This window comes from Parasteatoda tepidariorum, chromosome 6 (assembly GCF_982258835.1).
Source record: "Parasteatoda tepidariorum strain Cologne lab strain chromosome 6, Ptep-v5.0, whole genome shotgun sequence".
NCBI classification, from domain to species: Eukaryota; Metazoa; Arthropoda; class Arachnida; order Araneae; family Theridiidae; genus Parasteatoda; species Parasteatoda tepidariorum.
In genome coordinates this window covers 104955836-104969856 of record NC_141760.1, presented here as the reverse complement: position 1 = coordinate 104969856, position 14021 = coordinate 104955836, and the positions used below count along the sequence as shown (strand labels likewise).

Sequence of the window (14021 nt, the reverse complement as noted above, 5' to 3'; positions counted from 1 at the left end):
GATCCTCTGCAGAGGGGGTGGCTCTTCCGCTGTGGTAACCCGACGACCTGAGCGCGAAGTCGAGCACTTTACGGTAGCACAGTTTAACAAGGATCCATACCGCACACCCTCGGTCCCTACGTAGGCTGATCAAAATGGTCACCTACCCGCTTACTGACTGCAGCCAGTGATGCTTGACGTCGGTGTTCTACTGGGAACCGTGTCTTTATGATCAGTCCACTGCGGGACTCCTTTCCTTTGAAAGCAGAAGATTAAGAAACCGTCCATAAATTATATTATACTTTTTCAATATTTTTAACCCTCATCTTTTCCGATGTCTTAAAATGTCATATAATAATAATGCCACATAATGTCATATAACAATAATGTCATATAATGTCACATAAACAATATACTCTCGCAAGAAATATATCAAATATCAATATACTTGCAAGAAACAATATACGTGTTTCAGGTTGCATTTAATTTTTTTTAAGGTTAAGCTATATGTTTCGTTAGCGTACGTGAACGCAACAACAATAATATTGGATGTTTTAACGTTTTTAAATTATTTTTGCAATTGAAGACTAAAATTACTCTTTGTTGTCGATGTCCAAGTTTTTGTATCCTATCCACAAATGGATCTGGGTCTCTAGTTCTAAGAGACTCAGCGTAGCATTCCGACACAGCGGACAAACAAAAATAATAATTGAAAGTCTGTTTTTATGCCAAGATAATTCTACACAAAAATATTTTTAATGATATTTTTTTATTGTTTTATGTAACAATAGTCAAAAATCTTGACTTGTAAGGTGGACAAAATTCTTACATTATTTTGAAGAATGACTAAAATACGAAATATGAATGAAATCTGGTGAATAGCTCCTGAGAAATCGAATTTTAAACATCTGACTTATTTTTTTTTAAATGTGAATTAAAAAAGCAATTAAAATATATTCCGCTTAAATGTATTTTTCTATTACAATAAAGATTTTTTATGCGTTTAAGAATAAATTGCATTGAGGCACCAAGTTCTTTCTATAAATAAATATTTAATTTATATAATTTCACAAAAAAAAAGAAGTTGAACTTCCTTATAAGAGAAAAATCTATTGTTTGAACTATTACTTATGAAAGGAATTTTCACAAAACTAGAACTCTATTTAATTATATGTGTAATGTATCTACCACTACGAAAATACATTTCCAATTCACTGGTATAAAAGACATGTTAACTCGTTTCTATGTTGGGGTACATTTTCCGAGATGAAGATTGACGATAACTACTATCTCTATATTGGTGACCTTCGGACGCGATGTGAACACGCTCTACCTTGACAGAAACTCCCACTTCGATTTGAACACTCCTACTTCGATAGATGGTTCACATTGAACAGTTGACTTGTGACTGCGACATTATCCAACACCTCGCACTGTTGCTACTCAGTGTCAATCCCACACAACGTCGGCGTGTATGCACACGACTGCTAGTGGCAACACAAGAGCGACCACGATCTTGAACTTAATACAGCTCTCACGATCGACATTTAAAAGTACGGTGATCTTAATACAGCTACCCGGCTTCTCACAGAAACAGCAATGAACCAACGAGTGGTATCCGTTCATCGATAAATCACAGACGTAATTCTGGTGGGGGAGTACTGTAGTGCATCTACCACTACAATATGCTTATTGCATTAAAAGTTAAATACCAAAGTTATAAATTGTGCTTTTCTAACGATGCTAAGGTAAAAGGAATAGATCCTGAAAATCTTTCGTAATTGAATATTTGAACTAAATCATTTGAGAGCCATACTTAAACAAACTATTATTTCTTTTTCCAAATTTTTTTGATGAAAATGATTCTACGAAGAGCATAACATAAAAAAGTAAAGCGAATTAAATTTTAATTTTTTCAAGAACTATTATTGCTCATATCCTTTTACTGCTAAGTTACTATTACAAAGCTTATTTCACCTACATCATACATTCCTAACCATTTTTAGCTCACCGCAAAAATTTTTTATCTCATTTTACAAGTAAATAATTTTTCATACCTCTTAATATTAAAGTTTTTTTAAACAAAAATTTATTAAATAATTAAAAAAAAAAATTTTTTTAACATTTTTGAATTAATATACTTTTAAAAATATCGTTATTTTAATGAAAATTCCTACTGACCAAGGAATTTTATTTTAACTTTCATTTAGTTTTTTTTTTTTATTATAGCAGCTCTCACAAAAGAAAAAAATATGACCAACCACAAAAAACATTTTCACTAAAATTTGTAAAATTGTAAAACTAATGTGGAGATATAAGCAGTACGCATTAGCATTCATAACTATTAATAAGTCATAATTTTTTTTAAATACATCTTTAAAAAAATCTGTTTTATACAGTGCTATCGCAAACGCTTTTTCCAATGATATAGATAAAGATGTTAAGAGGATCAAGACAAATTAATGCCTAATAATTTAAAGGTAATACGAAACTTAACAAAAGCAAACAGTTATTTGCCGTGAACTTCTAAGAAAAAATGACTTTTAAACAGGTTGTTTTCAAAGTCCAAAACCATTGTAACATTATATTCATGATGAATGAATAAAATATCAGCATAATTTAATAAAAAATTTTAAAAAAAATAGTTTATATTTTTAGGAGAGAAAAACTTATTTAACTTTTTTCGTTAAAATTTTTCTATGAAAAATTGTGTTTTCTTCACTACAAATGATTAGTACTCCTCTTCTCTATGAATTTGGAAATTAATAATCAATTTAATAACATTAAATGTATGCAGAGTATTTGTTTTTCAACACAAAACAGATGAAATAACTAGTTTTAATTTGCATCGATGTTAAAAATAATTTTTTTTCTGTAAGTTGTACACACTAACTTGTCTAGAAAGGAATCCTTTGGTTTCTTGACCTGGTGCATGCATTTGTTTTCATAAATAAGAAAAAAATAAGAACTTTTATTTGAAATCATTATTTCAATCATTTAATTATCACATTCTGAAAAAGGGTCATGAACCTTAAACAATAAATTCTTTATGAATATGTTTTGTGCAATTGATTGACAAATTATACACCAAATGTTCAAAGAATTTTTTTAATATTAAAATGTAGGCCAAATGTATCAAAATTTCTAAAATTTCACAAAATATATCATCATTTATTTATTTTTTTTTTTACTTATGAAAATTTTTTAACCACCTGCCGTAGAATTATGTTTTGAATTCAAATATTAATCAGCTGCTAACAGGACTCCAACAGTATCGCATAGAATGATTTACGTCAATACTGTGAATAACAGTAAAAAAATATATCTCAATCAACCAATCATAGTCAGACTTCGGACACTATCAATGCACCAGGTTTGAATCTAGGCCATTCCGGTTTATTTAAAGTAAACATCAGCCACATTAAACATCCCACAACGAACCGATACAATGTAACATCTTCTTTCAGGAAAAGTAAACATTCCCACTTCCGAAAAAGATACTGTTATGATAAAATATGGGTCACATATTTTCTAATAATTAAAAACTAAATTATTACCTTATTTATTCTTTTTTCGATAATAAAAAAAAAACATTCATATAATCGGTAATTTTTTAATACCACAACCTTGAATTGAGTACTGAATAAAATCTATTTATAGAAATTCCTTTTACATCTTCTTAACGAATTTGCATAGAATTCGAAAACCGTTATATGGTTGCTAATGTTTTGATTTCATTAAAATTCTCTATTATTTTTCGCACTCTATTTTCCGCCAACACATTTGAATGTGTAAGGCTAAGAAAAAGAACCTTGGCAGTAAATTCAATCAATTAATAGCCAACGCATAGATTCCTTAACTTTCCTTGGCGAAAACTAGTCTGATGTATACATGACACTCGTATTTTTGATTGATGCATAGTCGGAGATGTCCTGCAGGAGCCCTGTAGCCATTTTTAAAATTCAGTATATTTAATAATTATTATGTACATTAATAATGAAGAATCCTCTTTACTTTGGATCTCCAAAATAAAATGACTGTTATTATTAATCAATTATTATTTATTTATCATTATTATTTAACATAAATTATCATTCATTAATTATGTTATTATTTATTTATCAAGTCATTTAAATAGTTCATGATGTTTAATATATAATTGTATCACTCTGGCATGAAATAATGAATAATTGAAAATGCATCAATAAACATCTTCTTCATAATAATTTCTTCAATCACCAAAATTTTTTCCATCACATATACTGACGTTTCTAAGCACAGATTTTTGCCCTGTATAGACTATGACCGGACATACTCAGTCCGTAACGCATTCGGTCTAGTTTATGGATAGAGAAATCTTCGGTCGTGACACTTTTGCATTAAATTACATATTCTATTCGTAGCACTATCGGATAAGTTGTTAAGCACTCTATCGATTACAACTCCTAAATTAGCAATTTCTGCCGATAATCTAATATATATAATTCTCTTACGAGGCTCCCAAATTTTGGCTGTATTTCTTTTCCGCCGGTGGCAACGTTTGCTTTGTTTTCTTTACGTTACTATTTCTCTTACACGGCGACAAAAAAAAGCCTCATTACAACTCCTCGAATGACAACGCTAGAAAATCGACCAATGATTGCCGCTAAAAATGTCACATGACAAATCTACTGAGGTGGCTCAACATATAGCGCTTTTAAAAACGGAAACTGAAATAACCAGAGAGCATCAGCTGCGGCAATCTCATACTATTAAGCTAGGCAGAAGTGAGAAGTCTTAGTCGATAGATCTCTATTTTAGTATTTTGTCAAAAGCGCTTTTTTTCACGAATTTATATATTACGAATTTACTTGACGATTTTTGATTTATGTCACGAATTATACCATAGCACATTTCTAATAGGTTTAACGAATTACATGTCATTTATTTGAATTCAAATTTATTTTAATGACTTTGTATTTACTAAAAAGATGTAATTTTTTTTTTAAAAAAAAAGTTTTTATATGGATTTGAATGATTGTTTTGAATTTTTAGAATTTTTGCATTTGCAATGTACCTAAGTTAGTAGAGAGCAAAGAGAGCTTGGTTTGCGAAGCAAACCATATAAGATTGCGTAGCAGTTTTCGGGGGTTGACGAGCATTAGCGAGCAGGGGGCGCAGCCCACTAGCTCGTTAGAATACTTCAAGATTATTCCCTGTTTGATTGTATTAAACAACTCTTCCGAATTTGCAATTTATGTTGTACGTGTAAAATTAAATTTATCATCTCATCAAATTTATACAACGATTTAAAGGGCATATTCATTTTAATTGAGAAAGACTAGCGAGCTGAGAAAAATATCATGAGACATAATTTCAAGTGGACAAATATTGTGGGACAAAATTTTATGTAAGCAAAGTAATGTTGGACAAAATGTCATGTTGATTAAGTATTGTGGTACGAAATGTCCCTCGGGCAAAATATCATGGGACAAGTTTTCTAATAGACAACATATTGTGGGATAGAATTTCAGGTGAACAAAAATGTGAGACAGAACCTCACACGAACAAAATTGTGAGCGAAAGAATCACACGTGGACAAAATATTGTCGAAATGTGTCTCATGCTGACAAAATATCACAGAACAGAATCACTTAAAAGCTAAATACCGAGAATCTGATTATGATTCGGTGAAAATATCTTGGAAACCAATCTTTTTGTATAAAAAAAAATCACGAGAGATCTTGGATTTACATAATGCTAATTTTTTTAAAGTGCATTGTTCTTAAAAATTGTCTTACAGAAAGGTTTTAGCTTAAAGATTTCTGGTTTTGGTTATTAAATTTACGACAATGAAAATTCAAACCTATATTTAATCGAAATCTTTTAATGAATGAAAATTACACAATAATATTTTCGAAATATACACCATCACCGCAATCACGTGTTGCAATAAGTTATGACGTGTCTTCTGCTCATTCCCTTTTGTTTTATAATATTAATTTCACCCACACCATCTAAACAAAATTAATTTAACTACAATCAGAAAATCATATTGGAAAAATGCATGCCTTGCTACTTAATTTAATCTTAAGCCTAATTTAATCTGTTATTAACCTTAACTGTTTTCCCATATGCATATCTGAAAGCAGTCTGTCTAATTTAGGATGCCCTATAAATCCAAAAGAAAGGAAAGAACTTAAACAAAGATATTTTTAAACAAAATAAAGATAGTGTGAATTAAGCATAAAATTAAATATGCAATCTGTGGTGCTTGTATTGAAAACATGTGATAATTTTCTCACACAAATAAAATTTCGTATTAAAGAGATAAAAGGTGAGAAATCCAAGCCTAACATGCTTTTATACTCTTTCAGTTGTAAAGCCAATTTCAACTTACGATGTTGTTTTTCATTGCCATTCTAACCTTGGCTTCGGCCTCAGAAAATCTCAGTGGTCAGTATAAATCAATTATTTTAAATATAATTCCTCGTACAAGTTTAAATAATGTAAAATTAAATAAAAGTGTTTTTGTTTATTTTTTTAACAATAAATTTGTTTTAAAATGCTAAATGTTTGAATTTTAAATGTTTGTTTTAAAATATTCATGCAAAAAAAGTGCTTTTATAAAAAGTTCGGTTTTTAAAGAGTTTTGATCTTTTCCCCAACTTCAACTTGACAACAAAAACGTTTTTGTCTATTATCCATTATTTACTAAAACTACATTAGTTACTAAAACTTGATATCAATACATTGTATTAATATCAAGTTTTAGTAAATAATGCATACACAAATCAAAAATAAAAAGTTAAACTAAATCTTTCGAAATTTGTTTTCCAAAGGCTATTGCAAACTTATTCTAGAAAAAACTGCTGTTTGTTATCATACGTTTTAATAAAAAATTACATTGTATTAGTAATGCATTTCTGCTACTTTCTCAATTCAATTTTCACAATTTAAGAGATTAGTAAAAGAATATTTTAATTAACGTTAATATGAATTTTATATCATTAACTTTGAATTGTATAGAATTATCTAGAAACTCTTAAGCCTTTTTTTTTCATTTTCTTCTTAACATTTTATCATTATCAAGACATTTTCTACTAAGTTTTTCCATTTCCTTTTCTAACATGCTCTTCTACTTATTTTTTTCTTCTCTTTTACTTCAATTTTTATTTCGAACATGTTTCTCTACTGAGCTCTTCAATTTTTATTTTTAGCATGTTTTTCTACTGAGCTCTCAAATTTTAATTTTTGATATTTTCAAATATTTAAGTTTCAATTTTTATTAATAATATGTTTTTCTATTAAGCTCTTTTTTTTAACAATTTCCTTAACTCCGATATTCGAATTGAAATTTTTGACAATTTCTGATATTAGATCTTCAATTTTCTTTCTAACAATTTTAATTTTTTCCATTTTTATTCTTAGTAAATCTTGGTGACTTACCTCTGCAAAATCCAGATCTATTTGGAGGGGACATGCTTGGAGTCGATGTGACGGTAATGATATTTTTTATTAATGAAATTAATTGTCAAAAAGAAATGAATTGCTCCCTTACACATCGAAAGTTTCTTAATATTGTGTAAAATTCCTTGTAAATATTTTTTAGAAAAATGATAATAATTTTAAAACTACGTTTTCGAAATAAACTACGCGAGAAGAAAATATTTATATTTTTATTACACCAAAACGGAAATTGTAGGGCGCATGGGTATTAGGAGAATGTCCAGTTGCTATAGCAGTCCTAATTGGATACTTGCAATACAACGTCACGTGTATGTCAGCCAATAAGGTTGAGACGCGTGACGTCGCTTGCAGGGATCCAATTGAATCTGATCCGAAATCTAATTCAACGTGATAATAAATCCAATTCTTAAATCTGCAACGTTATCACGCCATGCGCAACCACGTGAATAGACACCATGTGATTTGTAGCTAGTAGCTAATCATGAGGGTCCTGTGATTAGGTTTTCAGATTAAGTGTGAAAAAAATAAAATTATTATTTCCTTTTACTGGAAATTGATTTTAAAGTAGATTAAAAGAAAATGTTAATTTTTAAAAAGTTTTTTAAAGAAATGATCTTATTTTAATTTTTTTTAGTTTTGTGTCTAAAATGGAAATGTGCTTAATTTATTAGCATATTTGTGGTGACCCCTTCGTACCATTAAGATTGACTCTAGTTCGCAAAAATTCAACTACTAGAAGAAAAGTTATTTGGAATGTTTTTCTTTTCTTTTTTATGTACTGCACAATCTGTACATTTTGATGAGACTAAATTATATAATATTTTATGCTATGGTCTAGTAAATTACATTTAAGCATTTAATTCAATAATCAAATACGTTTCTTTGAGAAAGGGACGAATTGTGTTCATCACATTTGTATTTTGGAATATGTTTCTTAATTACTTCATCCATTTAACTTATGTTTTGATGTATTCCTTTCAAAACGAAATTATTTTTGACTCCGCCTGTACTTTTTTGTAAATAGAATTGGAGTTTCAAGTCTACGCAATTTTCCAGTCCCGCAGCGGACTGATCGTTAAGACACGGTTCCCAGCAGATCACCGAAGTCAAGCATCACTGGCTACGGTCAGTGTGCTGGTGGGTGACCACTTGGATCGGTCAGCGTAGGGACCGAGGGTGTGCGGTATTGGTCCTCGTTAAACTGTGCTACCGTAAAGTGCTCGACTTCGCGCGCAGGTCGTCGGGCTACCGAAGCGGGGGTGCCATCCCTTCCGCAGAGGATCAAAATTGTGATGGCATGTCTTCGGATCATCCTCCGGGATGTTTCCCAGACCGTCGCCAATAGCCCATTGTGCAGCTCTAGTGCGACGTAAAGTAACAACAACAACAATTTTCCAATTCCTCACACTTTCCCCATTCCTTCCCCGTAGTGCCATCAAATCTTGCTTTTTCTCCCACGCCAGCCTCGTCCAACTTTTTACTGAAACATACTGGTTAGGTGAATGGTTGTTGTTGTTGTTCATTTACGTCGCACTAGAGCTGCACAATGGGCTATTGGCGACGGTCTGGGAAACATCCCTGAGGATGATCCGAAGACATGCCATCACAATTTTGATCCTCTGCAGAGGGGATGCCCCCCCCCCGCTTCGGTAGCCCGACGACCTGCACGCGAAGTCGAGCACCTTACGGTAGAACAGTTTAACGAGGACCCATACCGCACACCCTCGGTCCCTACCCAGACTGATCCAAGTGGTCACCCATCCGCACACTGACGGCAGCCAGTGATGCTTGACTTCGGTGATCTGCTGGGAACCGTGTCTTAACGATCAGGCCACTGCGGGACGTTAGGTGAATGGTGAGATTTGCCGAAACCCATAGTAACAAGCAGGGGAAAGTGTGAAGAGTGGGAAAATCACTTAACCGTGAAACATTTATTTACAAATAGTATAATATTTTGCAGGATCGAAATGCCATCCCTCAACCCCATCTAAAATGGCCCGGAGCAAAGGTCCCTTACTTCATTGATGATGCTATCTGTAAGTTACATCAGATTATTTTAAATTAGTTGAAATTTAAGCGATATTAATAAGCTTTCTATTCTTAGGAACTACTCTTATGATTTTCATTATTTATTCTCTCTTCATTCTTTAAACTCATATTATTATGAAGATTTAATGTATAGTAAAAAAATCAACTTCTGCTATTTTTATCTCTTTTGCTTTGAATCAGGGTTGGGTTTTTGACATGACAGTGGTAAAAACCGTGTTTTTACCGGTAAAAACTGTCAAAAACCTACTGTTTTCTTTAATTTATAGTATGTAGCAAACAAATATTATTTTCACATAATTGCCTTTATAAATGAATGTTGTAAATGATTGCTATTGATTTTGCAACTATATACATGTATTCTTATAGATGAATATACATTCATATAGATATATTTTAATATACTTACTGAAAATAGTGACACTTACTTTATCATTATAGCTTGATTTACAAAGGATTCAAAATTTTGCACTTCTTAATTGCTAGAAATAAACAAAGAAACAAAAAAGCTTTGAACTATTAATAAATTTAAGAACTGAAAAGAGGAATTTAAAATTTGGCATTTCTTAAATATTAGAAATAAGCTAAACAAAACTTTCAAAACTTGCAACTACTAACAAACTCTAAGTTAAGAATGACTTGACATTCTTCAGTAATGTAATATGCCAAACAAAATAATGTTTGGAAATGTTGAAAATTTTGTTTAGTATCATAATATTTTACTTCAAATAGTATGTTTTGATATAATCATGTTGGGAAAATGCAAAAATCTGTTCTTAAATATCTTTTAACAACTTTTTTTCTAATTTTATTGCCAAAAATGAATTAATTTTAAATTATAAACAGTTGACTCAAATAAAAATATACATATAAAAAAAATACAGTTTTACCAAAACTATGGGTTTTTGGCAGTTTTTGACGTTTTTGACATGACGGTAAAAACCATGGTATAAACCGGTAAAAACTGTCATGTGGCAAAAACTTGCCAACCCTGCTTTGAATTGAAATTTTAAAAAATATCTTAAGCAACACCTTAATTTCTTTAAGATTTTTTTTTTATTTAATAGTTTTTGAAAACTACAAAAATAATGTAGTTTTTCCGACCAATCTTAACTATCATCCTCTCTCTTATGATATATTTTTATTACTAATTAATATCAAAGAATATGCTTAACATCAATGCTGTGTTGTCCGAAAAGGCTAAAATGTTTTGTTTGACTCCTAGCTCGTTATACGAAGCAAATTCAGAAAGCCATGGAAAATTATCACGATAACACGTGTGTTCGATTTGTACCACGAACTACTGAGGCAAACTACATCAGAATCTTTGCTGGGCAAGGGTAAGTAAAACATTATATTAAAATTTATGAGAAAACGGCCTACATCGTATCACATTTGAATTCTTATTGGCCATAAGTACCTGACCATTGCATTCAAAATATTTTTATAATAAATTAGTTATTATAATAATAAAATACATTTATATGTTACATGCTATTAACGACTTTTTTAAGTACTGTTTATTAATTTATAACCGCCGTTGAAGAGCCGACACAATTTTTGGGTTTACGACTACTAATGTTCAACTCCGTAGCCTTGTAGTTTTGAACCCAATCCTGAAGACAAGGGAACTCCTGGATCAGGTATGGGGAGAAGTTTGCTTTCTTGGAGAACTTTTTGGTGGAACTAACTTGCATTTGCGTTACATCGAGAGGAAGACCACGAGAACCTCCCACAGTTAGCCTGATGGCAAGGGGACTCTAACCCATGATCCATCTACCACTGAGGATGTTTTACATCAGCACTGTGGTCTGTGTAAGCCGGATGCGGAATTCGTATCGACCAGCCATCGCTGGGATTAGAACCCGGTTCACTTCATTGGAAGACGAACGCTCTATCCCCTGAGCCATCCCGGCTCTTTAAGTACTGTTTGTTGGGATTGCATCTTTTTGGGATCTATAACCAACTTTCTTCTGCTAAGATTATTCTAGAAATGGAAAAATTGATTCAAAGGATGCCTTCACCATAGAAGGAAGTGGGGCAGATTTGTCAAAGACAAATCAAAATCTTTGCGGGAACATGAATAATTTTTTATGCTTAAATTAATGTACTCTCATTTATTTATTTTTCTGTATCTAAAGAATCAGGTCAATGCAATTAGCAAATTAGTTGATAGAACGAGAGGAACAAACTTTAGCCATACAGATACCGTTATTGCTCACGTTGTGGAAAACTCTTGATTCCGCACTTTAACGGATCACCCTAGCTAAATCTGCACATTAGCTGAGCAACATGTATATTAGCGTCTTTCAAACTTAAGCGGTAACATGAGCATCTCTTTTGGGCAGGTGTTATTCCAACGTAGGTATGATTGGAGGTCAGCAGCAAGTCTCTCTGGGACAAGGGTGCATGTTCAAGGGAACTATCGTCCATGAATTGGGTCACACTCTCGGGTTCTTTCATGAACAGAACAGATCTGACAGAGATGAATACTTGATAATCTATTGGAAGAATATCATGACAGGTAACAATCTCTAAATATTCATTTTCACTTTTATGTGACTCTTCCACATTTGTCTTCTAACAGCAGTAAACCTTTATCTATATTGGCAAAATACTATAATTAATCATGACAGGTAACACTCTCTAAATATCATTTGTACCTTCAGATGACTCTTTAACATATGTCTCCTTACTGTAGTTAAACCTTAAAAATAGATATCTTTAAATAAAGTATCTATATTGGCAGAATATCATGACCCTCTGAATATCATTTGTACCTTCATATAACTGCATTCAGAAGATAAATGTTAAATAACATTTATCTTCTGAATGCAGTTAAAACTTAAAAATAGATATCTTTAAATAAATTATCTATATTGGCAGAATATCGTGACCCTCTGAATATCATTTGTACCTTCATATGAATATTTAACATTTATCTTCTAAATGCAGTTAAAACTTAAAAATAGATATCTTTAAATAAAGTTTTTATATTGGCAGAATATCATGATAAGTAAGACCCTCTAAATATCTTTTGCACCTTCAGATGACTCTTCCACTTTTGTCTTCGAACAGCAGTTCACTTTAAGTAAATTACCTATATTGGCTGTATATAAAGACATGTAACAACTCGGCTGTGTGTTTTCTAGCATTGTCACGTAACCGGATGACTCAACGATTAATTCTAATTTGTTTGAGTTTTTTCTGATTTGATTTGATTTTTTTCTGATTTGATTTTCCCTGATTTGATTCGAATTTTTTCTGAGCTTTCTGAACATCTCCAAACACACCTTGTCTCCAGCTCTATATCAAAAAGAAATTGGCACCTACTGTATTTGAATTTTTTCTGAGCTTTGTGAACATTTCCAAACACATGTCTCTAGCTCTATATCAAAAAGAAATTGGCATCTACTATATTGATTACGTTTTGCTTATAGAAAAAGTGAGAATGAACCTGGAAATGTTCAGTTATTAACATCGCTTGTAGGATAAGTATTGCCACCGAGAGTGAAAAAAAATGCACGCGAATTCTTTTTGTTATTTACAGGCAAGTTTTTTTTTTCTAACTAATACATTTTTGGTTTAATAATATTGACAGCGTCTATTTTAAAACAAATTTTGAATGTTACTAACATTGAAATTCCAGTATGGTATGATGAGGAACTTTAATTATCCACCAACATTTATACAAGCTACTTTATCCATGTTTGACCGCGGTATATACTCTTTGTAAATAAAATATGCACCATTAGGTTACGGATTTATCTACTCCACTTTCCATTGCCATGATTGTGGCAAGCTTTTTTACCCATGGCTGTACATTCCGATTTCCAACTGAAATGTACAGCTTTGGGAAAAAAAATCAAAATTTGCCGTACCCATAACAAGTCCAATAGCTTAGGTGACGTATATGAGGAAATACATCAAAAATTTGAAAACTGGTATTAAGGTAATGTTTATTTGTTGGTTTGATTACAGTGTTTTTTAACTACTTTCAGGTAAGGACACGCAGTTTCACCTGATGAAGCCACACGAAAACTTGATTCTTGATACATTTGATTACAACTCCATCATGTTGTACGGCAATACAGCTTTCTCCAAAGACGGTCGCTCTAAGACTATGGTCGCTAAAACGGGGGTTCGACTCTACGACACATTTGACAAGCCAGGTCTGAGCAATAGCGACATCATTCGAGTGAAGAAACTCTACTGTTAAACTAATAAAATGAATTGAAACTCCTAAATTTTGGCCCATTTTTCTCTCAACTCTTCAGCGAATCATTTTACTACCTTACATTTTGTAATGTGCGGTTTGCAGCGCTCTTACTTAAAAAACTAATTATTTGTTATCAACGAAATTTAAGGTAGCTCCGATGCCAGCAATAAAAACTATAAAACTGCATTTTCAAAATAGCTACCTTTTACAACCATAACTTGGCACAGTCGGAGAACAACCTTAGCATGAGATTGGAATGGTGTCACGTGTAAAAAAATTTCGTGACATTGTTTATAGTTTTTGAACTGATGCTGTTTATAGCACTACC

The 14021-nt window shown here is 31.8% G+C and overlaps 1 protein-coding gene across 1 annotated transcript; it reads left to right on the top strand.

Annotated features, from left to right (window-relative positions):
* Positions 1 to 6306: 6306 nt before the first annotated feature.
* On the top strand, positions 6307 to 13721 carry LOC107448501 (astacin-like metalloprotease toxin 5). The gene is made up of 6 exons (XM_016063726.4): positions 6307 to 6414; positions 7390 to 7460; positions 9389 to 9464; positions 10700 to 10814; positions 11823 to 11998; positions 13476 to 13721. Exons 1-6 carry the CDS (start codon positions 6360 to 6362, stop codon positions 13691 to 13693), a joined length of 711 nt encoding a protein of 236 aa, XP_015919212.2. The 5' UTR covers positions 6307 to 6359; the 3' UTR covers positions 13694 to 13721.
* Positions 13722 to 14021: the final 300 nt, after the last annotated feature.

What these genes read in the sequence shown, in the direction of transcription:
- LOC107448501 (XM_016063726.4), top strand. Translation starts at nt 6,360, where the DNA reads ATGTTGTTTTTCATTGCCATTCTAACCTTGGCTTCGGCCTCAGAAAAT. An exon ending in GGCCTCAGAAAATCTCAGTG is followed by an intron (nt 6,415 to 7,389) that starts GTCAGTATAAAT and finishes TTTTATTCTTAG; the next exon opens with TAAATCTTGGTGACTTACCT. An exon ending in AGAATCTTTGCTGGGCAAGG is followed by an intron (nt 10,815 to 11,822) that starts GTAAGTAAAACA and finishes TCTTTTGGGCAG; the next exon opens with GTGTTATTCCAACGTAGGTA.